The sequence below is a fragment of the Pezoporus wallicus genome, unplaced genomic scaffold, assembly GCF_028554395.1.
Source record: "Pezoporus wallicus isolate ANWC-B61680 ecotype Strahan unplaced genomic scaffold, APGP_CSIRO_Pwel_v1 contig_11133, whole genome shotgun sequence".
NCBI classification, from domain to species: domain Eukaryota; kingdom Metazoa; phylum Chordata; class Aves; order Psittaciformes; family Psittacidae; genus Pezoporus; species Pezoporus wallicus.
This window is the reverse complement of record NW_026636583.1, coordinates 164472-191143: the sequence shown is the minus strand read 5'-3', so window position 1 is coordinate 191143 and position 26672 is coordinate 164472. Positions and strand designations below refer to the sequence as shown.

The following is a 26672-nucleotide window of genomic DNA, read 5'->3' as shown; positions in this document are numbered from 1 at the left end:
GCCTTTTTAAGAGAATTTTATTTGAGTGGTTCTTACAAAGATTGTTGCAATATGAAAGTCTTTGTTTGATAGAAATATCAAGCTGTCTTGTCAAACACACTGAAGTAACCCAAAAATATATTTCAGAGCTCACAGAGCTTAAAAAGAGCAAAGATTATATGCAACCACAACAAAACATGTTTCTGTATTTCCTACCCATTTTCAAACCTGGCTGAAATCCTTCAGCTGTGCCCCACGGCGGACATAGAGACTGATGTGGAAATGCAGAGATCGTTTTGTTTGGAAACTTAGACACACCTCACACAGTATTTACAAAGAAACTTTTACAGATACATTAATCAAAAGTTACCATCAAGAAATAAACCCCTTCAATCCTTCTATTCTTACCAATTATTCAGCACAAAGCAAGCTGAGTGGCTGCCTAGAGTCAGCTTTCAGTAGCCTGGTGAATCTTCCATTTATACAAAACACTAAATTTGTCCCTTCAGAACGTCTACCTTTGATATTAACCCTTAGCAGATCACCTACATTTAGTGAAGTGTAAATGTAATTGCGGCATTAAAAGAAAGGCTTTGTGAAACATTAAAAATGTCATTATGTCCCATCTGCCTTTTACAGAGAACTTGTTTTCTATGAGCTACTTCTCAGTTCCTACAGATCACCTTAGTCAATGTACAAGAATTACAAGGCAGAACAAGAAGTCAACAGCTTTGTATACAGTGGAAATGCTAGTTAGGGAGAATGAACACACTGCATTTCTGCTTACTTCATTTTATTTTTAAAGGTAGCAGGAAGTGTACACAAAATGACATTAAATCCTTTCCTTTAGTTTTATCTAAATAAAAGATAACTCAATCTTCCTCCAAAAAATAACTATGTACAAAACTGACTAAATCCATCTTCATCGTCGAACAGGAACCAGTAGTTGGGTTGCAGTCATGGAGTCTGGGAAAAGGCTATGGTACGTTGGAAGAGGTACATACGCTGCTGTGATCATTTTACCTGATCAGAAGATGAAACAGGCATCAGTATCTGGTCATTTCTGTAAGGAACTACATTAACTAAAGGTTTCTGTGTGGAAGCCACTCACCTGCAAACCACCTCCCGTGCAACGCATTGACAGCTGCAATGGCAGCAGCGATGGAAGGACATTTGACATACACGTTGCCCTGTAATACAGAAGGGTCAGAGCTGTGAGAAGCCTGAGGAGGGTCCAGCACCGCCTGTGCTGAAGAGGCTGTGGCAGAGGCAAACCTGTTGCTCTCCTCCTGCCGTGACCGCCCCATAAATCAGACTGACGTGAGAAAACAGCTTTTTAGTGGCATGTGCTACCACACTGCTACCTTGGCATGAAACTGCTCTGAGCAGCAGTTTGCAAAGCAGAACTAATGCGGGCCTGACCCACAATGAGCGAGCAGTGATTGCTCACTTGCTCAGACAACCCTCCACAAAGAGCTGGTGCAAAACAAAAGCAGGAGGAGTTTGGCTACCTGTGCTGCAGGCCGGGCCTCCCGCTGGGCAGGTCACCAGCCTGAACCACACTTAACTGGATAGGTAAGTTCACAGCCTGGTTTTTAAAGGGCTTAAGCACTCCTCGGGCTGGAAGGACATCTGCTGCTTCAAGGAAGACCAGTACTGTACTACTGGTACGTGAACTCTACTTGAACAAGGACTGGGACAAAGGGGGAAATCCCCTCACAGGAGGGCAAGAGCAGCCTAGGACAGTATCTAACATGAGTGACAGAGGTTTTCCATTTGCACCTAAGGCACCAAACCAGCCTAATCCAGTGCACTGCAACACTCCTATTCAGTACCTTCAAGACACAGCCACCCACAGCAATGTGTATGCATTATTCTGGCTGCCTGCTTAAAGAGAGACTACCAGTAATCCTTGAACAGATCAGGTTCTAACTGAAACAGATTTTACAGGAAAAGAATGTATTATAGAATCACAGAATAGTTAGGGTTGGAAAGGACCTTAAGATCATCCAGTTCCAACCCCCCTGCCATGAGCAGGGACACCTCACACTAAACCATGTCACCCAAGGCTCTGTCCAACCTCACCTTGACCACCACCAGGGATGGAGCATTCACAACTTCCCTGGGCAACCCCTATGTGCCTCACCACCCTCACAGTATTGAGAAACAGAATCTGGCTTTTCCTTTAGCAGCCTCTGCCAGCCAGGACTAACTCTTCCCACTGTGATCTCATTCCTTCTCAGGGGAAAACTTGGTATCAGGGGCTGATGGTTGAGGCATTAAGCAATTAACAGAGTTGTTTTCTCTCCAACGCAGGCATTGGAGCTGCTGAAACCCTGACAGGAGATACTGCAACATAAACCTTTAGCTTTCCCTAACACACCACAGTCTCTTCACTCACAACAAAGCCCATCTTCACAGCTGAATGCTGACAGCCCTTAGCCTGACAAGTCTGGGAAAGAGCCCCGAAGAGATGGGAAATGGGAACACTTAATAGGTAACAGGACCAGAATCTAAGCCTGGAAAACAGAACAGCACAGTGGAAACTCATGTTCAAACACAGGAGTTTTAAGTATCAGTGGGTATTTTATATTGGTGTCACCACCATGCTACCATGACAAAGTGGACTGCATTAACCAACAGCTAACTCATGATACAGTAGCTATAGTTCTCCCTTTTAAATCCACTTGCTAATGTGAACCAGATTTGCAGCTCCATGTGCTCAGAACCTATGTGATGCTATGCTGAGGGCTGTTGCTTTTTTGGGCTTGGGGGGACAGTGTTTTCGGGGGGGAGTGTGTTGGGGGTTTTTCTGCTGTTGGGTTCCCCCCTACCTATCACAGGGCACTCTGTTTTCTCTGATACAATACACCACATCTGCCTCCCACCAGCTCAGCAGTGCCACACAGCAGTGATCCTCATGGTTAGGAAATGCATGGAAAGATTGAATGTGGTTTTATGTACCATACAGCAGCTCATCTCCAGTCTAGTAAGTCAGGAACCAGGCATACCTGAGCTGAGTTTTTGTCTACATAGATGTGGATAACTCCCCCGTGTTTGTTACATTCCTCAATCACATCATCTTTAATTTCTGTATCCCAGCCAGCTTCTTCTTCACTGTAGGGGGTGAAGGAAAAACAGGACAGAGATGGAACTGTTATCACTCAGAAAAAAAAAAAAAATCAACCCAAAACCCATCAAAAAACCCTCTGCCATATTCCAGTTCCTTACTCAGATGTTAAAGTCATCAACAAATGGCAAACAGACACAGACCACGATAAATTACTTACGTCTGAGGATTAAACATGTTGGAAAGCTGGAAGCACTGTGTTGCAAGGGGTTGTACTGAAGCAGCTGCAGCCAGAACTGTTGTAATGGAAGAAAACAGTAAGAGATCTAAGAACCTGCTCTGCATGGCTCCAATATAAATGAGTATCTTTATATAAGCTTTAAAAATCACAACATCCAATGGTAAGTTATAACTAAACAGAAAATTGAAGGCAGAAAAGCAACCTTGTAGCTAGACCCTTATCTATGATAGGCAATTTTAAATTGATCAATACAGAAAACAGCACAGATGAAGTACAGCTGAAGCCAAGAAGTGAAGAGCTAACCCTGTACATGGATCTTGGCAGATGTTCAATGTAAATATGTCAATGCATCTTCAATGCATCTAAAACTTCTGCCAAGTTGTGTGCCAGCAGCACCTCCTCATGGAAGCCAAGCAGCAGCTCAGGATGGAGCAGCACCACCCCACCTGGCTTCAAAGGAAGGAACAGACATTTCTGTACATCCTCCAAATGTATTTTAAGCATGCTGAGTTATCCTTCAAAGTATATCCCTACTTTTGCCCCCCTGGAAACAACCCCACACCCAAACCCACACGTTTTTAAGGACTAAGGTATGGCTGGGGAGCATTACCAACACTCAGGACATGTTATGAAGAAAGAGTGAAGTATTTAACATACATTCTGGTTTTTACAGTCCATAATCAGACTGATCTCCTGCAAATACTAATACAACACAATTTCGCAGGCTGTGGCCAAACTCTGTATCAGAAGCATTTCACTTCTAGACACCTACAACAAAACTCACTGGGGACAAGTCATATCAAACACTGCTTACCTTCATTCTGCTGAGATAGTCTCGTCTGCAAATCTAAAGAAAGAGTATACAGAGTTTGTTAGTGTGTGTGCATCGCTGTGTCATCACCTGCCAGCCAGGCTTTTAGCTGTATTCTTGTGGTTAAGAGCTTGTTCAGGTACCACAACCCACTCTCACTGCTCCTCTCTAGTTGTGAGGGGTTTCATCACTAATTTCAGCTACTCAAATGGAATATTCTGTACTCAACAGAAATTCCATAACCAGAGGCAAGCTTACTTCAAAGAGACTGAATACCTTAAAAGTAAAGACATGACCATGTCCCTTAATTCAACATGTAATTTCCTCATTGCTTTTGCTGTGCTTGATCTCTCTGTTAAGATGTATTTTGTTCCATGAGAAAATAATTACAGCAATTCTTACAGGCATTGGGAGTTTGGAATCTCTACTAACAGAAAGCATTTAAGCACGGAACTGTCCCAACATGACACTCCGAAAGCAGTCAGCAATTTCAAGTAGAACAAGAAGGTATTGAACCTGTTACCCGTCCATATAAATGTCGTAATGACACAAGTTACTTCGGGGTTTTTGCAATGCAAAACATTTTCAAGTGTTCAGAACATTTAATTTGCCCCAAAACCCCCCACTAATGTCTTAATAAATTAACATGGAGCTGTCCCAGTCTGAAGTAATCAGAACAAATGGAGACTTTTTATCCATTTCCAAGTTATGACTCTAATGCCTGTTATCTTTAAACCAACAGAAAACTCCAGAATGCAGGAAGCATCAGCATAAGCCTTTTCACTTCCACTTCAATTCACACAAATCCTAACTTAGTTAGAAGACTAAAGTTAACCATCAGCTTTTATTCCCCTGTTTAGAAGGCAGTGAAGTGACAGACCCAAGTAAGCTTCCCAGCTTACCTGGAAAGACCCAAAGGTGTCAGGTATCCTTTGGGATACTTTTTCCCCTAATAAACCCTTCTCCACAACACTGGGGAGCCAACTGGAATGAGTTGGTTTTTTTCTCTAAGTATTAGGCAGCAAGAGCTCTGCCTCACTGAGGAAGTCTTCCTCATATTCCTTCCTAAGTGACTTCCACAGAACTCCATGTATGGGGAACTATACTGAAAACAAGAGAGGGAAGGAGTAAGCTCGGAAGGCTGAACTGTAATAGGAATTGGCTATGTTTAGCATGTTTTCCACAGGGATCTGAACATAAAGAAATCTTCAGCTCCATGGAGTGATCAATACTGGGTAAGACTGTCTTCACCTGTATTCTCTGCACAAACAGCATGGATTTGGCCCCATCTATAATTAATTTCACCTAGTTAATCACTACCCGAACTCATCTGCAAATAAATGTGTTTTTAAAACATTAATAACCCCCCAGATCTCCTACATCCCTCAGGTTAGAGGAGGACAGAGACCCCTCCTCTGCAATTCTGGCACAACTGCACAGGTACACCCTGTACAACTGAACTCACCAGTGTCAGTAAGCCTCAAATGGGGCAAATCTATACAGATCACCAGTGCAAGCTCTATTTACAGCCTAGTCACAGCTGTTCTAAACACATCTGCTACCAGTACGTTGCAGGAACAGGTCTGGTAGGTTCATTATCTACCACCTCTGTAACATAAATCCTGTTCTTCAAGTAACTGAATTTTCTTGTTGCTCAAGACTGAAGAATGGTCCTCTCCTCTCACTTCTAAATTCATCTGGAATTTAGACTGTCGCTCTTCCTTGTCACCTCTTAATCTTCCCCACATGCAGCTTTAAATAGGATGTAAAAACTCAAATTAATACACCTGTCACGTTAAGGTCAAAGTACCTTCTTCAGCATGTTCCGTACATACAATCTGTTCAGCACGACTGAGAAGTACATGCTTAGCACAGAGAAAGCAGAAATATCTATGAAAGCATTTTGTGTCTTAAACTAAAATGAAGCTGCATCTTTATTCAAAACACAACTAGCTTTTAATAAACTGCAGCCTGCCAAGCATTACTCAAAGTGATTACTTACAACAGAACAGCAGAGCAGAGAGAGGTTGCGGATGATAACACCTATCTGCCCCTCTACCGTGGGCACTATCTTATCTTTTGCATGAACTGACAGTTCCTTACCAAAAGTAAGGGATGTTTTGTGCCACGAAGCATGAGAAGCATGCCCTATAGCATAGTTTAAGTCCCAGATTTTCAGACAGTTCACTAAAGAGCAGGAACTACAAGCTGCTGCTTCAATTCCTTTCCCTGCTGGAATTCTCTCCATTGGAATAACATCCAAGTTGTCAGGTCTCCTGTAAAACTAGTTCTTTAGTTTGGTTCAACCCCTCTTGAACATGGGTGACCAGAACTGTTCATCAGTGTGGACTTTACATCTCAGCTGCTCAAGTATGCTACCTCTAGGAACACAGCTGCCCTTCCAAAAACGCAGCACGCTGACAGTTCATATTCACTCACTGATGAACTGGAGTATTTAGATCTATCTTCCTCCTCCTTAGCTGTCCTTCACTCCTAAGTCCCAGGCTATACAACTAGAATGCATTTCAATCCTGAAAGGTGAACAATGTACAACACCCCAAGAATGCCTTATCAACAGCCCGTCTGTATTTACTCACCTCACTCATACACTCTTGTTGACTATTGTTATTTATGTAAATATTAAAACAAGATCAGCCCAACACCTGAATTTTGGCTTCAACAACAGCCTTGGACCTTCCAAAAATGAGTTTCTCTTTTTTTGAGCCAGCTTTTTTTACACATCTTGTATTTCCTGTTCTACCCACTTGTATAGCTTGATAACTTTTGAATGGCACAAGTCAAAAGTTCAGAGAGAAGAGCTCTACTACTGCTCCTCATGTAAGAAACTCAGTTTTATCAAAGACTGAGCCTTTAAATGCAGTTTCTCTGGAAGTATGCTGTATTTAGTAGTATTCTCCAGTTCACCCAACTTCAGTATGGCTTTTTAAGGACAGAAGTGAAGCCAGAGTAACAGGACTGGAAACTGGCCAGGCTGTGGTGTTCTTCCTTCCTTTTAAGCGTAGGTAATTTAGATGTTAGCACTATGTACTGTATCACACTTAAAATACTTACTGACAATACTAGATACCAAACCTCGTATTTCATGTACCTATTCCCTCACTAACTTGATGGGAGTTTTCTTACTACATTGAGATCTTACTTTCAGCTTTGCTTCTAACCCTGTGAATGGGTTTTTCTCCATGTTCCTAGCTAACCATCCTCAAATTCCAAACTTTGATGACCAGTGTCCCTGCTATAAACCGAGGCAGTGAGACTCTTTTGGAACACCCTGGAAGTGTTTTTTCGTTCAACCTCAGCCCTGCTTCCTTTTTGTTCTCTTCAGGAGTTGGTAAATCTTCATCTATGCTTTCATGTCTTTTACAAGGCCTAAATCTGATGAGGTAATTCTCAATTTTACTACTCCCCAGGCTAAAAATACAGGTTTATTATCAGTCCTTTTTCCTCTTCTTCATAGGCTCTGAGCTTATTCCTTATATCTTTGGAGGTAGTTAATCACCCAGTGCGGTGTGGAGCCCATTTCTAACAGGACTGTTTCTTCTTTCTGTGGAATACAGATCCAATATAGCATTAGCAATTTGGAACTGAAGAAACTTTTTACATCCTCACTGTTCAAACACCCAAGCTGCTCAGACCAGATGACTCTATGGCCTCATTTCTTCAACCACTGCTTTAGAAATCAGAAGCCTTACAGACCTACTTATCCTTCCATTTAAACTTGAGCAACTCATGATCCCTCAAGTCAATGGTCATTTCTATTCTCATCCATAACATCTTCATTACTTACCAAATTGAGTTTAAAATAGCATCCCCTCTTCATGAGTCAGTGAGTGTTTGATGAAGAAATTTGTCGGATATCACATCCAGGAATATCTGGGCCCCACCATTATTACTAGCAATTCTTCTCCAATCTGTATCAGGGAAGTTAAAGTCTCCCACAATGACATAATTCCTGGTAGTAATTTTCTCTAATAAGAGTAAAGAGATCTTTAATCCATAACCAAATCTCACTTTGGGGATAGCTCATGACTCTATGGTAGTAAAAAACTTTTTTTTTTCCCAAAGTTACTTAAGTTGCACATATCTGCATTACTCCTTTTGTACAATACAAGTAGAACAAACACCACTATTCCTACCACTTTCATTTCTAGTTTCTGAACATGCACATTCCTCAAAACCCTGTATTTGGCCTTATCACTTGTTCCTCCAGAGCCATATTGTCTCACACTGATTCCATGCTATCCTAACAGTTCAGCTGTGTCACACGTTTTCAGTCATGTTACTGATTTGGGGCTTTGGACTTCTTTGTTTCTAATATGGGGGTGGGAAAAGCATCAGTGTTTTGATTTCTCATTGACTATACCTGTTTCTAAGCAAGCCTGTCACACCATTCTGTCACCTATGTTACAGGCAATTTATCTCTAGTGTTGTTTATCTTTCCTTCTCCTGCACTGGATACACTTTTTCCTTGCCCCTGTGTCTTTTTCACCTTTTTCTTCTCAAATAGAAAAAACCCTATTCCTCAACCCACACTTCTTTTTTACTTGCCAGTTCCTATTCCTCCCATGGGGATATCTATAGAGAGACCCCATTATATTCTTTTAGCAAATGTCTACAATTTCATGTGTATGCTCTTCTCCAAACTGCACCTGAGTAACTTTGGTAACATGATTCAGGTGTATTTTAATCCTGAATCACTTCTGTCATGCTTTGCTGGAAGACAAACAGAACAATGCCCCCTGCTCTTTGTTGATTTCCTAACAGTTCTCTCACCTTCCAGCATCTAGTTATTTGTGACATTCACATCTTTTTTTACTGCTACGACAGTTTCATGCCATTTGTTCTTGCATTAATAAAAAAATAAGAAGAAATTCCACTCTGTAATTCCTCAACTCCTGGGTTACTTATTGCTCTAGTCCTGAAGCCGTCTTGAACAGTTTGCTGTTTAGGCCAGCTATGACCTAGCAGCAGCAATCCTGTATCTTCAACCTCATCCCCTCTCACAAAGTCTCAGTAACACTTTCAACATACCCACTTGCAGAACACACAAACTATAGCCAATTCCAAGCAACACACAAATTCCTTTATATACAGTGTCCCTCGTCACCAGGACACACACTGTATAAACCTAACACTACAGATCTGTTTTTTCAGAGGGGTTAATGTCTTTCCAGTTATGAGCCTGCTACTCTTAACAGTCAACATCTGCACTCCAGTAGAATTAGTAGGGGAATAGTAAAGATAAAGAGATGAAGGCTGGGGATGGATTAAATGAACTACAACAGATTTGCAAAAAATAATGCGAAGTGAATCACACCCAAATCTGTCATAGACTGTCACTGTTTATGAGTTCACGGAGTTGCACTGTTTTACAGCTTGTAAAACATGCAGTAATACCTATGTTCCCATTTTAAAAGATCACCAAATGTAGGTAAGTGCCTCTTGTCTCAAAACTATAAAGCATAAAGTATTTCTGAAGAATAAATAGGTGATTTCTTACCTGCCACAGCTCCAAATGCCAGAGACCCACTCATCTGCAGTGCCTGCTGTGCAGCTGGGGGAATCTGCAAACCAGTACCTACAGCAGAAGATGAATGTACTTTATAGCAAGCCATTTTCACTCAGGGATGCAATATCACAAATCCCACTGTTGTCAAAAGCTTAAAAATACCATTTCATATATTTAGCATAATATACTGTGGGGTGTGCCAACTCCAACCCTGCAAGCTTCTGTATTTCCCACCCCTTTCCTGTTAATCATCACACATACCTTCTGCAAGTCTTGCCATCAACTGAAGGCGACCAGTTGTTCCCAGATCAATTCCAGTCCGTTCCAACTCATCACTGTCCAAAAATGAACTGGCACTGGAAGCATCAGTGCGCTCAGTTACGTGTCCAACTTTCATTGGCCTACCAGCCAGCTCAAATCCATTGAGTTGTTCCAAGGCCTTTTTGGCACACTCAGAGTCTGAGAACTGTAGATTGGAAAAATACGAATTCAATAATACAGCCTAAAGGATTCAGCAACAGTTCTACCATATGTAATATCCAGCTACATAAACATGAGAAACACTAAGTTTAAGATAACAATAGCTACAAACTAACTTAAGTGTGCTTCATGTTTTCCATTTAAACCCAATGCATACAGGTTTGGGTATTTACTTTCACAAATTTAGATTGCTGAAGCTGGAGCATCCAGATACTGCAGTCAACACAAGTCATGGCTGCGGTTGTCTTTCAACACCTTCCAAGAATGAGCCACATCCTTTGTAACCTCTAACTGCTATGCATTTACTGGCTATTCCTAACAGATGTTCTACTTTATGCTGTGTAACATCTCATTAAATATAGAAATGTTTTGTCAGCACTAAACCCATCAAATACGGGCTATACAGTGCTTCTGGTTTAATTTGCCTCCAAGAGCCACACAAACTGCCATGTCAGTCAATAAACCCAAGTTCAGAATTATGTATCTGAGGGTAAAACGAAAGCTGTTTTCAACTGAAAGTTGAAAATACCAGTCTTTTTTTACTAGTATCTTTACCTGCAGATGACAGCACTGCTTTATCAGGCACTGACACAAAGTACACTATTCCATCCTAAACATGTGCACTGCTCAACCACAACACCCACAGAGAACTGTGAGAAACAAACAAAAAGGCCACTGGTGCATCTCCTACAACATGACATTTCTAAGTAGAGACTTAACAGAGAGTGCCAAGTAAGCTATACTACATGGGAAGGTTACATTAAGAAACTGTCTAAGTAGTCTGACAATTCCAGTCATACCGTAATAAATCCATATCCTTTTGAGCGTCCAGTTTCACTGTCCATCATGAGCTGAATACTTTCAATCTAGAAGTAAAAAGATAGCTATTTATTAGCATGCATTTTGGAATAAACTACGAAATATCAAACCAAAACCTGAATACAGCCCTGCCAAGTACACATATATGAAAGTGAAACTACTTTTAATCAGTTCCTCATTCCTTCCTCAAATGAGTGCACAGGCAGCTGGCTGTGGACTTTGATACTAAATCAGCAGGGTGATGCACAATTTGTCCTTTAAGATCATCTACAGGCAGAGGCTTGGTCGTTATGCAACATTCCACCAGACAATGAGCAAGCAGACATCATCAAATCCTATCCAGAACGTTACAGTCATGGCATCTCATTGGCTGAGGAACTCCATTTCACAAGGTAAGAAAAGCAGTTTGCATGAGTTTGACCAGGAACTTTTAGAAAAAGGTGTATATTTTAAATAGTTACTAGCATATGGGAACTTTTACATCACAGATCTCAATTTAAAATGTATTACTAAGTCTTCCAAGAGCCAATTCCCAAGTGCTGGGAAAAGACAGCAACACAGAACTAAGTGAGATTTAGACTGAAGTACATGGCATCAATAGAAGGAAAAACCTTCACAGCTCTGTAGGTCAGCTTCCTAAACTACATTAATCCCACTGCCAGACCTTGAGAGGAAACGAGCACAGGTGGATTCACATTTAATAAATTGCTGCAATTTTCCAGGCTTCTGCACAACAGAATTCAAGAGATACACATCTGAATAAAGCATCTGAAGAGTGCTCTTACAGTATGTATGAGGCAAGATTAAGATCCAAAGATAGTATGAAAGGGACATCAATGGACTTGATGTATCTTTATTTTTTCCTTCCATCAAGCAGCATGTTACCTTTTCCCTAACTAACAATGACATGCTCATGATACCTTAGTTAACACAACAGGGTTACATTTATTATGACTCCACTGGAAATTTCCTATTCAACCTACTCTTTACACAAAAGACATTATTACCATGCTGCAAACTAGGGCTTAATGATCAGGAGTGAAAAGGGGCCAGTGTCAAGCTGTATGGGACACACTGCAAGTGTGTGTTAGTAACATGAGCAAAAGTCCTCAGAAACAGATGAAACAACTACATTCACAGTGAACAGAGCTCAGACCCCATCCTGTGCTTTGTGCTTTAAGCTGTGACATGGGGCCCCCATTCACAATCATGTCAGAGGAACATATTTACAAGCTGCAGAAGCCAGATACGATGTAGGAATTGGGTTTTGTAAGGGTTTTTGCTCTATAATTTAGGTATTCATCAAATTCTCAGCTCTCCTTCATAAAAGCTGCCATCCAAAAATCAGTGGAGCACATTACACATCAAGGTTCTCTTCTCCAATACTACGTATTTAGAGCTCTGTGGATGTACAGGAACAGAAGAGCAGGAAAAAGCAGAAGTGTCCTGCAGGTGTGAAGCTGAATTATTTCCAGAAGCTGCAAGTACTCTACAACTAATCTGGGGTTTTAAGAACTACCAAAAAATGAAAATGTACCCTGCCAAATGGCTCAAAAATTCCTCGCAGCATATCTTCAGTTATGTTGAAGTGTAATGATCCCACATAGAGCCTCATAGGACCAGCACTGCCCTTCTGCAGATTATTTGCCATTGCTGCTGCTCTGTTTTTCTCCGCCTAAGGAAAAAACAAAAACCTTCTGTAAGACTTTAATAGCACCCCTTAACATAAGCAGTACACACCTAGCAGACACACTAAAACATACAAGCTGGTTTATAATCTGCACACTCTCAGTTTGACTTTAAAACCTACAAAATCCAAGCCCATGACCAAGAACAGAGACACGACTTCCAAAAGCCTTCAAACTAAGTAACTTGATGCAGAATTCTAGCTTCTATCTAGTAAATTAACAGCTTCATTTTTACATATGCTGGAAAGCATACACTACAATTCTGTAACACTATTACAGGTTCATTATTACTGTATTTCTTCTGTATTTTCAAAATGCATTTATATCACTTTGAATTGATGTAATTTGCTTGTCAACTATGGGAAACAAGGTCCATTTACCATTAGCTTAAATAATCTTTTCTGGTACTTTTCCAAACATTCAACAGTAACCAAGTTTTCCAACAGTAAGTCTTCCTACAAGCCAAACACAACACTGCTCAACAAGAATAAAGTTGAGGTTTATAACTCCTTACCTGTGATGCTTGTACTATGATTGGTACACCCAAGACTCTCTGTCCAGTTAGTCCTATTGCCAGTGGCACTGAACTAACATCAACAAATTCAACATAAGCAATTCCCTTTGAACGCCTGGAATTCCTATCAGAAATCATTCGCACATCACGAACCTGAAAGGCAAGGACAGAAATCCTGTTAGAGATAAAAGAAAGAACCTAATGCCTTAAAAAAACCCCACAATGCAGTCCATTTTTTCCAGTAAGGAATTGAAACCCAATTATTTGCCAAGTCCATGGTTTTGTAATTATGTTGCAAATCTAGAGCAGCATAAAGCTATCTTAACAGAAGCAAGCTAGCATTAATAGCTGCTATTCCAAGTCAAATGCAGTATGCTACAGGAAAAAGGACAGCAGAATACTTGCAGCACTGTAACACTAAGCCAGAACCTTACAGCTGATGGAACAAATGAAGTTTTTAAAAATTAAAAGTTAAATTTTTTAATGACAGTAGAAGTGGCAGAACTATCTGCCAAAGAATGAAATATCTGGAAAATAAAGCTGTTTAAATCAGAATTGCATTCCCATGGTTTACATCACCTGCTGAGCAATGAACTCCTGTTACATTACATTTTCATGTTCAGAGCCTTTAAGAATTAGCTGGCCATCACCGATTCCCCCTTTAACCTGTACAGGAAGCTCCAGAAAGCCACTTGCTTAAAATTCTGTAGAGTATTAATCCTGTACTAGGACACCTTTTGGAGGTATTCAGAATCATTATAACCTCCATCCTTACCTTTCCTACTGTAGAGAAAAATTCTTCCAGGTCTCTTGGTCGAATTCTTGCAGCCAGCTGCATGCAGAATACTGTTCGAGCATCCCTCTCTTCAGGGGTAAGATTATCAATAGGTTCTCTGGAAAGAGAAAGGTTCAGTTAAGAAGTAATATGAATTAAGATAACTCATCTCTGGACTACGTATGAAACTTTAAATAACCAGTACTTTAGAGTCTGGTGGGGAAAAAAGTTCCTGCCATTTTATAAAAGGGCAGAGTCAGGAACTGAAGGGAATGCCTGGTATTACTATAATATTTACTTCATTAACACAACTAAGCATGTTTCAACTGTTACCATTAAATATGACTGGAGAATTACATATTAAGTAATATGTAATGTTATGTATATGTAATTTAGCCCCAGCTAAACAGAAGTGCTATTTTGCTACTATCCAGAAGGTGTAGTAGCACTAAGGAGCTTGCAGTCAAAAAGATCAGATGAAAGGACCGGAAAACAAAGGAAACGTTGGAACCTGCACCCAGTTTCCAGTCATGTAGTATGTACTTCTATTTTTATGAATATTAAAAAGCTGACAATACACAAGAAAAGTTTAAACTAAATTATCTCAGAAAGCGTTTGTTAATAATTAAAAAGAAACAAAGCAAGACTGGTTAATTTTAACTGCATTAGTTTAAGATTAGTTTAATCTCATTAGCAGCACTCTAAATCCAATTCCCTTAAATGAGAAGCCTAAGAATAGATAAGCACCTCCTGGATTTCAAAGATATTTGGCTGCTCTACAAATAACATCACTACATACTGGATAGAGAAGAGAAGCATTTGTGCAGTACTTTTCCATTCTGTACTTAAAATTACGAAGTATGATTTAGCAGAAAAGTTAATTCAAATCACAACACAAAAAAAAGCTTGAGAATACAGAAATACAAAAAGGAAACCAAGGTATGTTTTTCAAACTGACATTTACGTAAGTGTGCACTGTTACTGGGGGAAAAAAGAGCTTGACATGGGGAGAAAACAACATCTTTTCAATGGTCTCCTCTCAGGGGCTACCTGAATGAATTCCAGCATTACTTGTGAGTATAAGCTGGAGAGCAAGTACACATGCATTATTTCACCATTACTTTTCCAACTTCAATTAAAAAAAACAAACCAAACCCCATCACAAACGTGTAAAAATTCCTACCTAACAGGGCTCTTGTCTTTCCTGAAAGGACTTTTGCTTCTGGAGCGCCTTCTGCTATGAAGAGAGATCGACAAGATTATTAGAAAACCTTCAAATACATCAGTCTGATTTTAAGCAGATGCAATAAAGAGCAAAGAAAACAACCTTAATTTGATGCTGTGAGGCAGACCAATCTTCCCTCTGATGGCACTGTTGAATTTTGGACCAGAACTACGGTAAAAGCAAAGACAGATGTTACTCACTAGAGTACCCCGTCCACCATCTCCAGTCTGTGCCCCCAGTCCACTGGAGGTGCTCACCCATCCTCACACCTGAACTTGTGAACATTTTCCATTAGCAGCACCCATCATATGCATAAACTACGTGCAGCACTCCAAACTGTAAGGCACAGACTATCCTCCCTGCTCAGTTTCAACTGCCACAAAACCCCAGCACAGGCAGGACGCCAAGGAATAACCAAATCATGGGTCAGTCATACATGGCACATTTGAACATGCAAAATATTCTGAGCTGCAGTCACTGCTGTTATCTTTCTGACATAGTTTCTTGTCCACAGGCATTTTCTACCTACTGTGAATGCAAAGCAGTACCTTAGCGGCCTGGAACTCAGCCTCAGAGTTTTGAGATGGGTTTGTGGTGATGACAGGACTATTTGCTCAGATGTAACATTTTAAACCAGAAAGTTTCATGAAATTTAAGGTGCAAGGGGAAAGCAAAGTCGCTCCCTGCAGATGTCCGCAAGGGACGCATTCACTAATGTTGTTTCAGGTGGACCCACATGGTATGAGTATGTAAATACTGCCTCCTTCAAGTAAAGTTCTTACTAGGACATCAAAACAAAGAACCAACTAAGCCAGCAGTTAACTTTATATAGACATGTCACCCAGAAGGAATCCAGTCTCCTGGCTGAAGCTAATTTTAGTTCTCCAGGCATCACAGAACGTATCAGAACACATGGCAATCCGCCCACTGCTTCCACGATAAGGACAGTCCTCTTGCTAGTTACTGTGGCACAGGGTAACAGTCTGTGACATGAATAGAAAGATTCAGCCTATCTTGTTCTCCCTGAACTTGATCTCCTTGTAGATACAAGCAAAAGAACACCACCTGTTAATGTTCCTCTTGTATATCCACTGAACAGGAGAGGCACTGCTCACAGACTGAATGCTAGGGGCTTAGTCTTTCCATCTGCAGACTTGATTCTTTCTGCTGTGGCTATAAATTGATATGAAAGCACTCTGAAAGACACAGCAGGCTGAAAACATCAACTAGTCTTTCACTAAATCCATTTAAGCCAACCAAGTTGTCTGATAAACATCATCTCGCTACTCAGTGGAGCGGGAATGCTTCTGGTTAAACACAGCATCCACAACAAGGAGAAGGATGATCATTTTTAAACATGTCATGACATAGGTAGAAGTAGTGGGCCAAAATCTAAAACCATGCTGGCCAGGTTAAAGCAGGGGAACTATGGTCCTGGGTAACACTGGAAAAAGAATGAAGAAAAAAAGACCATTCAGAAACTACTTATTAAGAGAAAATAACTAGTTATTAAGAGAAAAGATAATACAAAACCAGGCACATGTTAAGATGAGATCACTACTCATCAAAAGCAGACTTTTTGCCTAGGATAAATTACTCCATTTCCTACTCCAGTTCAAACAAACAAAAGCTGAGTGTGTCCATTCAGGTTCTCCAATGTCCACCACACATCCTGCCAAGGCTGCAGCTGGAAACGCTGGTACTAATTCTACAGGTTGGCTTCTTAGCAGAGACAGGATTACTGTGCATCTTCACACCTCCTGATGTAAAACATGGTGTTCTCCGTTTCAATCCAAATGTAGCAAGACAAACCAAGGACTATCTATATTTTGTTCAATACACCGCAATACCAGAGAAATTGCCCATAACAGCTATAGACAAGTATCATAACAATGAAAAAGATCCCTCACAACCATTTTCCTCCTGGCACAATGTATCTTGAGTCATTAAAACAGGCATGAGGTTCTGTATTCATGGCCATCCTTTCAATCTCTTCTTGAGGAAACTGGCTTGGAAGACTGAACACTAAAGCCTCCGAGTTTCTCCAGATGAAGAAAGCCCTCTGAGACAGCCAGGAGAATCCAGCAATTCCCAACCGAACGATAAGATGAAGGACATCTCCTCCACACAACCCCACACTGGAGGTGACAAGACTAGCAGGCTCCATATCTGGAAGGCTGAAGATCTTGATCAAGTGTACAAGGCAGTTTCGAGCCACGACAGTAGCACTGGCAGAACCCAACAGCTACTTCAATCTTATGAGTGCCAAAAAACTGCAGATAACACTCCAACTGTGCACAGCTGAAATCTTCAGAGCTGAAATCTGGAGCAGCTTCACAGAGGCTGATGGGCCTGTTCCTGAAGACAAAGCAAAGCTGGGCGGACACGATCTATGATCCCAAATACACAGGATGGATGGAAGCACAGGATGCCACTGCATCTCAGAGCCAGGAGCTGCACTAGGTTTTCACTATTTTGAGCAATCTGCTCTAGTGGAAGGTGTCCCTGCCCACAGCAGGCAGGTTGGAACTATATAAACTTTAAGGTCCCTTTCAACCAAAACCATTCCGTGATTGTGAAAATGCCAACATCCAGCTGACTTGGTGCAAAATGAGACCTCATTTCTTATTTGCATTTCAAAAAGGAATGTTTCCCTGGGTTGGAATCCAGCCATCTAGAAAAACATTCATGTGCAGAAACCTGTGCAAGCCTGCAGTTTCTCAGAAGGTAAACAGTGTCTTCTGCAGCATCCTGAGAGTTTTCTCCATCGTGGACAACATTACGTGCCATGATTAAAAATATACGTCCGTTTCAAAAGCTAATTCTGACATGATTCTGAGATTTGACAACAGTTGGGATGAGACACAGACAAAAGCAGACGCAAAGAGCGGCCTCAGGTGAAAGCCGAACACACAGCCCAGTTCTCACCGGTGAAGGGGATGCAAAGGGGAGGGCAGGAATACAGAACAGCAGAAGCACAGAATAAATACCAATGAAAAGATGGGTTTGGAGAAATGACTTGCAACTATCAGGAACTACGCATAGCAGAAGTGCTAGCAAGCCAAGTATCTGAAAGGAACTGAAGAATTCTTCTAAACAAGTCTGAGAGAAAGCAGGGCAAGTATGCAATGTGTGGGCATTAGTGAAACAAGATGCTTCCAGTCTGGATGCATAAACATGGAATTGTTTATGCAGTAAATGGTTAAGAGCAGCAACCCAGTAAAAACCTTTGTAATACAAGCAAAAGGTTTTATGAGCCTGTAACTGAAGCCAGGCTGTTCCTCATTTCTGACAGTTAAACCATCAGGTCCATACACTGAAGATAAGGAGGACATGTAGAAAACTTGATTGTTATTTTAGTTGTGTGATGAACCTTGTTTTCCAGAGCTGTACACATACCTTCACTTGCTTTTGCATTTCTGAGTTCAGGTAGGAATGCAAACTAGCAGGAGGAACTGGATACGATACTGCCTTCCTCCTCTTGACTCCGTATTTATTGACACTCTCCAGCCCTAACCTCTCACCTTTTCCAAGATGATTAGCGACCAACACAGAAAGCAGAGTGAAACTTTAAGCTTCCACATCATACACTGAAGCAGCACACATGCAACCCCACATCAGTAACCTACTAGGGACTTCTATAGCGGCCTCTGAATCTGCGATCTCTACTCCTGGAACGGCTGCGTCTGCGTTCTTTGCTTCTGCTCCGTTTTCTTTCCCGGCTTCTGCTCTTTTTCCTTTCCCGATCGCGGCTCCGTTTCCGCTCCTTGCTTCTGCTCCTCTTCCTGTCATGGCTTCGACTTCGGCTCTTGCTCTTTTTTCTCCTGAGAAAGAAAAACGCATCTTTGGTTACACACACAGGCTCAGTGCTGTCACTCATCTCGCACTCCACAGTTCCTCTAACCTGATGTCACACTGACAGGAAAACCCTTCTGCTTGTTGGTATTTTTACAAGTGTCCTTTGGTGGTTAAGCATGTCTCAAGCTCTCAAACTTATTATGAGCCACAATAAGGTGCTCCAAAGCACTTTCTTACCTAAAATTATATAATCACTGAAAAAATGTTTCCAGGAAGAATAAAAAGACTTATAAAAGACTTTCCTGTACATAATAAATGCAATACTTCATGTGTCTTTCAAACATAAATACACCATCTAGATGCTAAGAATAAATTATATTTTTAGAGCAAAATAAAACAAGACATAATAGAAGTAGAAAGGAAGAGACAAGTCTGAGGGAAAGAAAGGTTTTCTCTTGGTACTCCCTGCCATCAGTCTTCACATATTGCCTAAGAGTTTTGCTTCCTACTTGCTACTCCCACTCATAAGCCACTTCCTCTTCCAAATCTGCAGCTCTTACAGGTTGGAGGAAACTGCAGATCTTCATCACTGTAACCATTCAGTTGGAAAATTTCAACTTTTTATATGTCTATGTCAATTATACCTCACATCTGAAGACCACTGACCCACTTTTGGGTTATTTGCAGGTTTTTTTCCTTTCCATCTCAGTCTCAGACCACGAAAACTGAAGTCCCTTAGTTTTTAAAACAAGTATCTGTGTATACATTCATAAAACATATGTTAAACAGATGCTCAAGCATGAAGTAATTTAACTCAAACTACATTTGGGGAATAAGCAATTTTGCTGCTAAACTTCTGAAATTCACAACATCCTTTGCTACTGAATTTTTCCTCTCCTCCTTTTGGGGCTCCAGATTGCACACAGCATCTTCTGTCAAAGCGGTCACTCATGCATTTAACTTCTTAGGCCATACTCCCCTTTTTCAAAGGGTTCATCCCTGGTACTCTCTACGGCTGTGGGCAGACTTCCAGTCAAGTTAACTCAAAAACTGAAATGGGGAATACACCACAGGAGCAACATTTCTGAACAGACACGAGGGTACCGTTAGAAAACCAGAGAAGGAAGTGAAACTCCACACAATGACACTGCAAGACAGCAGCAAAACACTTGACTTTTTTATCTTCTACAATAACTTTCCCTTCTAAACTTAGTTTACTGTTTTTCTGAATTGTAAATATAAACTCTGAACGTACAGGTCCACCATGAAAATGGAACCATGCGCAGAAAGACAGCAAATGCCACTGTTCTGGTCTCAGAGAGGCTGCAGCAACTAAGGAAATGAATTGAAATATATTCCAGTATTCTCCTAATTCTACCACAAATCAAGGTCAGAACCATTTCTAAGATTTAAACCCCACTCTTTTTTTTAAATCACAGTTTCTATTTTGAGACATGGCAGGCAAACAAAAGCAGGGTACTAGATGCCATGTATGTATTTTAAAGAAACAAAAATGCAGAACTTAAAAATACTGGGAACAGCTGCTTTTGATAGGGCTTTAATAGCCAGCACAGTAATGTTGAAACACACATGTAAGATATAATCAATTTTAGATTATTAGATTGCAACCTAAGTCTGTTGGAAATGGACTGCTCATTTCTCTGGAAATACATGTTCTCTGGATCCCCATCATGAATCTCTCTGATTTCAGAAGATGACAACAGCACACATGTTGACACTCAAGTGAGCTGTGTATTACAGACACACACTGGTTACTGTTTAGTGAACTATCAAATTGACAATTATTCATCCTACATCAACTATCACATCATCAAATGATGCTTGTAAGGTAGAGAATTTATTTCTCAGACTTAAACCCCTTCTATTTATTTGGAGTATTTGACTCTTATGCAAAGCATTTTTCTTCAAGGATTTTATTCCATACAGGCTGGGTCAGCAGCAGTGTTCTGACCCTGGAATTATGCTTCCTGAAGAAGCTGGGCTTGGACTCTGCTTGTTTGAAAATGTTATGGTATCATTTCAGAGTTTAGATTACAAACAAAAAACTTGCAAATTTTTGTATCTGGTGAGAATAGAGGGAAGGGATCCAACACCCCAAAACTTCTCAAGGTGCCAGTTATCTTTAAAGGCTTTGAACTGTTCCAAAGCACATAAAATTCTACACCAAATCCATTTTTAAAATGCAAAATCCACTGCATTGCTAATGCAACAAATAAAAAATTAAATATGCTGAATGTAACAAGCCTGTATTTTTAAATAACGCCAGCATTAAATGTTTCCATGATTTTGATGACACCAGTTACAAGGGAGTAACTATATCTGTAAACAAAGAGAACATTTCCTAATTGCTGTAGTTGTAGCACTTGCAGATACCAAGCTTTTCCATTTTATAACCCTAAACAATACTGACATGCATTTGCAAGGTTACAAAACCCAGCAGCCTCCCCCAAAATGCAGAGAACTGAGAAAAGACTCACTTCTTGCTGCGTTCTTCATGGCCATTGGCACTGCTCAATTTGTTCTCATCCTAAGCAGGGTTGATAGAAGAACATCATGAGGACGAAGCGGAAACATTTCAAGTGGTCAAAGGGTAATGGGAATAGGAATAAGAAAATACAAAACAAAAATTATAATACTAAATTACTTGTTTGCAGTTTAATGTGGAAAGATTTAGAAAATTTAGATAAGCATGTTTAACCACTTTGCTGCTTATATTTAACTCATACAATTACAAAATACAAGACTTACATCATTTAAAAGTGTGTATTAAATTGTAGGTACTTCCTTACATGGTTTAGAGAGCAAGTTATCCTGTAGAATTCAGCACTCAAGTGGTTAACTGTTATTTCTATAACATGTAAGAGGAAGTTTCAGGTTTGTGTTTGTGTGCCCCTCTGGTAAGTACCAAGGCTATATGTCTGCCTAAGCCCCGGTGGCTACGCTAGCAGCAGCCACTATGGATTTCCTGTGACCGATGCCATTCCCGAGATCTTCACTCATTTTCGTTGAAGGGTTGTAAGAGCTTGATGTCACCTCTGTCACACATCTCGCCCTGAAGCAAACAGGGATTCACACTGCTTTAGTAACGTCGACTCCCAAGAAAGTCATCAATAATCCACCAGTCCAGCCTAAACATTCCCTATTTCCATACCTGTTTACATGGAAAATATCCATGTTAAACCAGGACACAAGAATTTTAAACATAACAATTTACAAATTTCTCTTCAAGATTTTAACGTAACTGCTAAGTATTACATAAAAAAAATTATACCACTTAAAACTTACAAATGCTCATCCAAAATTCATCACATGGTTGCAATAAACACTGCAGAATAGACTAACAAGAACTGCTATAGAATTTATATACTTGCTTTACAATTTAATCACATCACTTACATCAAAAGAACAATTCCTAAGCGACTTAAACTGAACATACATGTTTTGTGACACCAGTACTAAAGCATGCATAATGTTAACACTTCACCACCATTTGGTGGAAAACAACAAAAGACAGTATTCATTTGCTGCTGGTCTATGGGAAAGACATCACTACGCTCATTGAGAAAAATTTTGCATGAAAAAAATAGACATTTCCTAATTCAACAACTCGGACAGAGAAATACAAGAGCTTATTTTGGAATGACACCGCAGACTGTGATACTGTCTTTTACTTGGTAAGAATGTTCTATTCAGGGATCCAAGAATTTCCATCAATTCGTTCACTCAGCAATGAATTTTCATCTGCCCTGTTAAAAGATTAACCACCACCAGCCTTCTGCATTAAAAGCAAGTCTCACTCTTCTTGCACCGAGCAGACTGTTCAAATATTTACTTGCCATGGGACTGGTGAAAAGGTTATTCTTGGAACCCTGCTGTTTTCCCAAACCACTGCATTCACCTTGTTGCTATACCAAACTGGACCTGGCAATTTTAGGAGAGGTTTTTGTTTTCTTGGTTTTGGTTGTGGGGGTTTTGTTTGGTTGGTTTGTGGGTAGTTTTGTTTTGGTTTTTTGTTTGGTTGTTGCTTTTGGTTCTTTTTTTGTTTGTTTAAACCTAGGGGACCACGGTACAGCGATACGTCACTCAATTACTACCTTATGATTGACAGTTCACACTGGAATCAAAGGTGAATTCATGGGAGTAGAGGTGAGATATCGTTAGGCAAGTCTACAAAGAGAGATAGATGGGCATTTATTCATCACGCTGAAGTGAAACTACTGCACAATATAATTACATTAACAGTATATATTTACTTGTAAGTTACATGTAATGCATCTCCAATAAGATAAATCATGAGGGCTCCAGGGATGTTAGTTTACAGTTCAGCAGTAGTTTCATGAATAATGCTAAATTAAGGTAAACAGGACCTCACTGGCAGATTTTTCTCACCTTCTTGTAAGGAGCTTCAAGCATTGCTTCAATATCAATATCATCAGCCATTTTTCAGGATACCTGAAAGAAGAAGCAAAATCCACCTGAGAACAAAAACATCCTCATGCTTTATATACCAAAGGCTTTTCCTTAAGAGGTCACCAATGCATTAGCTCAAATTGAAAAACCAGTGTCTCAGAAGACATTTCCAACAAGAACTGGAATGAAGCTTTGCCCACTGAGATGAGGAAGAATGTGACACAAAGCAATTACAGCTGCAGACAACAAAATGCTACCGAACACAATTAGCCAGTGGAAACCCCAGAGGTGTCCACGTATTTCCTTCAAAACAAAGAGCACAGATGATTTATGATACAGAAACACAGGTCTGGTGGCCATCTTGAGAACTACCAGAGCTTGATCAAAGGAGTCGAGCGACATGTAAAGAACACAGTACAAACATTCAGGCAAACCTGTTCACAGCTTCCCAGCATTTGTTACCACATTTATTGAGCTGAAAACTTGTCAACTAATGTCCTTTAAGAAATTTGGCCTCCTGCATAATGAGGGCCACAAGAGACAGAGTTATGGTTCAAGCATTAAGAGCTGCTGAAGCATACACAAGATCCATCCAGCCTCAAACCTCAGACGCCAGAGAGAAAGAAATCCACCAAGCCATATAACACCAATCACCACACATGTGTTTGGGTTGGTTGTTTTAAATGGTTCCCCTTATTTTCAACTTCAACCCCCCAATGTAATTATGCCTTTATTACACTCTGAATCCCTTTGACATGTTATTTTCTTTCCTGTTGCAGGTTTGCTATTAAGAACCTCTCAAGACTCTACACTGAAATACAGAGACTCAACTTCCTCCAATTTCTTAATACAACAGTGTCTCTCTTTTATGCTTTCTTAGGTTCAGAAACAGCCAGCCCTCCAAATTCAACTCAGACAGCCCAAGAGGGAAACTTCCTGCATGTGTGCCATAAAATAGATTTTTGAAGATACAAGTTAGTTCTTACACCTTTGTTACAGGTATTCCTGTAGGAACTGTGCTGAAATGTTGCCATCCAGAGATTTGACCAGCAGAATGAAATCACTCCAACAGCCTTTAAATTGTTCACTCATAATGGGAGATTATCATACCAGAGCTGCACCATGCCTAAGGATTAAATCACTCTCCCACTCACATCTGACCACTGCTCATTAATAAAATGAAAAGTAAAACATAATCCTTTAGCAGTATCAGAATACTGTAAATTCACACTCAGTTACTTCACTGAGGCATGGTAACCTGAGTTTCAAGGTATTACCTCTTGGGCTATAGTACTCTCACAAACATGATCATCTTTAGCTTAATGGCTCAATTTTACTTTTTTGGCTTTTCAACTTATCTACATACATGATTTATGCACATGATTTAATTCACCGCTGCTCTGTCAGTATTTGGTATGAACAAGTACCTCAGTATGATTAAGGATATCAAAAGCCCCAAGCCAATCCCAGGACTCTACAACCAAACTCCCACCTGCAATGACACGTCCATATGTGTCATTTAGCCAACGTATCAACCAACCTGTGGTGGGAGCCTTCATTCCACTGAGGGATGGCGGGGACCAGAACAGGGACCACCAAGTCAGAAGTGGCATAGAAAAGTGAACAGGGAGCAGATATTACTGCAGTGACCCAACTACAGAAAGTAAATAACTGTCATCCGGTGGCTTCAAAACAAAGGTTCTTATTCACACAGCATTTAGCCACGGAATTCACTGTTACAGAGCACTGGGGATGCTAACAAAGGGAAAACAAAAACAAAACCCATGAAAGCTGACAGAAAAAGCTTTTCATTAAACAAAGACATGCCTTGTGACCCTGAACCACAACTATGTGACTGAGAGCACACAGAGAGAAGTATCGCTGTCCCACTTCCTGCTGCTTCTATTCTTTCATAGGCATTTACTGATGGCCACCATCACAGACCAGATCCTGAGTTACACAGACCTTTGGTCTCACCCCGTGCAATCCATGCTCTTTGTACTCTGTACATAACACATTCATTGGTGTGATACTATGTTTTTATCAGAATACCTTCTGTTCATATAACACAGTTCTACCATCAACATTAATTCATGTAATGCACATAATAATGCCACATATAAAATTGTTATTCTTTAAAAAATAATCAAGAGTCCTTATTCATTTCACATTAGTAGAAAATCCTAACAGATTCTCAAGTATCTGTCATTAAGCACTGAAGCACAAAGCAATTTATAAAAACCTTTTGGCTTGCTCAAAAAATTCTGCATATGCCTGACATCTGTCACAAGAAAACAAACCCCCTAAACAAATAAACAAAAACACAAGAAAAACCCCAAAACGTCAAAACAAACAAGGGATGAACTACACTTGAGATTTTGTGAGTCTACAGAAAACCTAAAGGGGCACGAAATTTACTGCTACTGGCCCAGCCAGTATTTTGACGGCAGATTCCATCTTTTTGCTGTGTTCTATTACATAAAAGGAGTCCCCTCCTCGCCATTATTTGCTTTAGGAATTCCAGGAGATGACAATTCCATTCTCGCTTTGCAAGGAGCCTCCTGGAAAAGCATCAGGAGAGTTTAGGGAGAAGGCCGACGCTTCGGGGAGGCACCTACGCCCGGATGGCTCCCACCCGCATGCTCCCTCCGTGCGATCGCAACGAACAGCATCGGATTCCCGACCACTCCGCCGCGGTGACCAAACCCGCCCCGTTCCGCCGGGGCTCCGGCCTGCTCCGAGCGCCGCGCCTCGTCCCCTGCGCGCCCGCAGATCACCAAGAGCCGACGCGCCGGCCCGCCCCATCTCCCAGCGCAGACCCCGGGGCCGCTCCCCGCCCGGGCCCTGCCAGCTCTGAACACAGGGCTAGAGCCCCGCGCCGGCCAGGGCTGGTCACTCTGCACAGCGCCATCGTGGGGGAGCTCGGGGAGGGACAACGGCGCGACGGGGACGACCGGGCCCGCCCGCTACGTGGCCATAGGAACCACAGAACCCCTCACGGCCAGGCCGCGGTCTCAGGCAAGCCGCCGAGTGCCCCGGGCGCAAAAGAGCGCAAGGGGAGCACCGGCGGGGAGACCAGAGACGGTCCCTAGGGACACGGCACAGGGGCGGTCAGGCCGGAGGAAGGCGGCCATGGCGGCGGGAGGGGCATAGGCCTCCCGGGCCGCCCGCAGGCCAAGGCCTCAACGCTCCGCGGAGCAGGCCGCAGTTCTCCCAAGCGGCGGGGTGAGCGCTCCCCGCCCGGTAGCTACCTGCGCCGTGGGCGGGTGCTGTCCTGGTTCGGATGCCCGAGGTTCGGCTCCTGGTTGCGGCGC

General features: G+C 41.3%; 1 protein-coding gene across 8 annotated transcripts; it reads right to left on the bottom strand.

Moving 5' to 3' along the window:
* RBM39 (RNA binding motif protein 39) lies at positions 1-26672 on the bottom strand. 8 transcript variants are annotated; one of them, XM_057400831.1, is made up of 17 exons: positions 26610-26672; positions 23338-23400; positions 21426-21475; positions 18759-18953; positions 15232-15297; positions 15088-15141; positions 13905-14022; positions 13130-13282; positions 12465-12602; positions 10909-10974; positions 9890-10094; positions 9620-9697; positions 4105-4137; positions 3270-3345; positions 2991-3096; positions 1091-1169; positions 1-1002 (listed from the first exon to the last, which is right to left on the bottom strand). In XM_057400831.1, exons 2-17 carry the CDS (start codon positions 23386-23388, stop codon positions 902-904), a joined length of 1569 nt encoding a protein of 522 aa, XP_057256814.1. In that variant the 5' UTR covers positions 23389-23400; positions 26610-26672; the 3' UTR covers positions 1-901. The 8 variants fall into 8 exon arrangements, with proteins under 8 accessions (XP_057256814.1, XP_057256815.1, XP_057256820.1 ...); XM_057400832.1 differs by having other exon boundaries at positions 15088-15138; XM_057400837.1 differs by lacking the exon at positions 15232-15297 and adding an exon at positions 23043-23115 and having other exon boundaries at positions 15088-15138; positions 21426-22099; positions 26610-26657.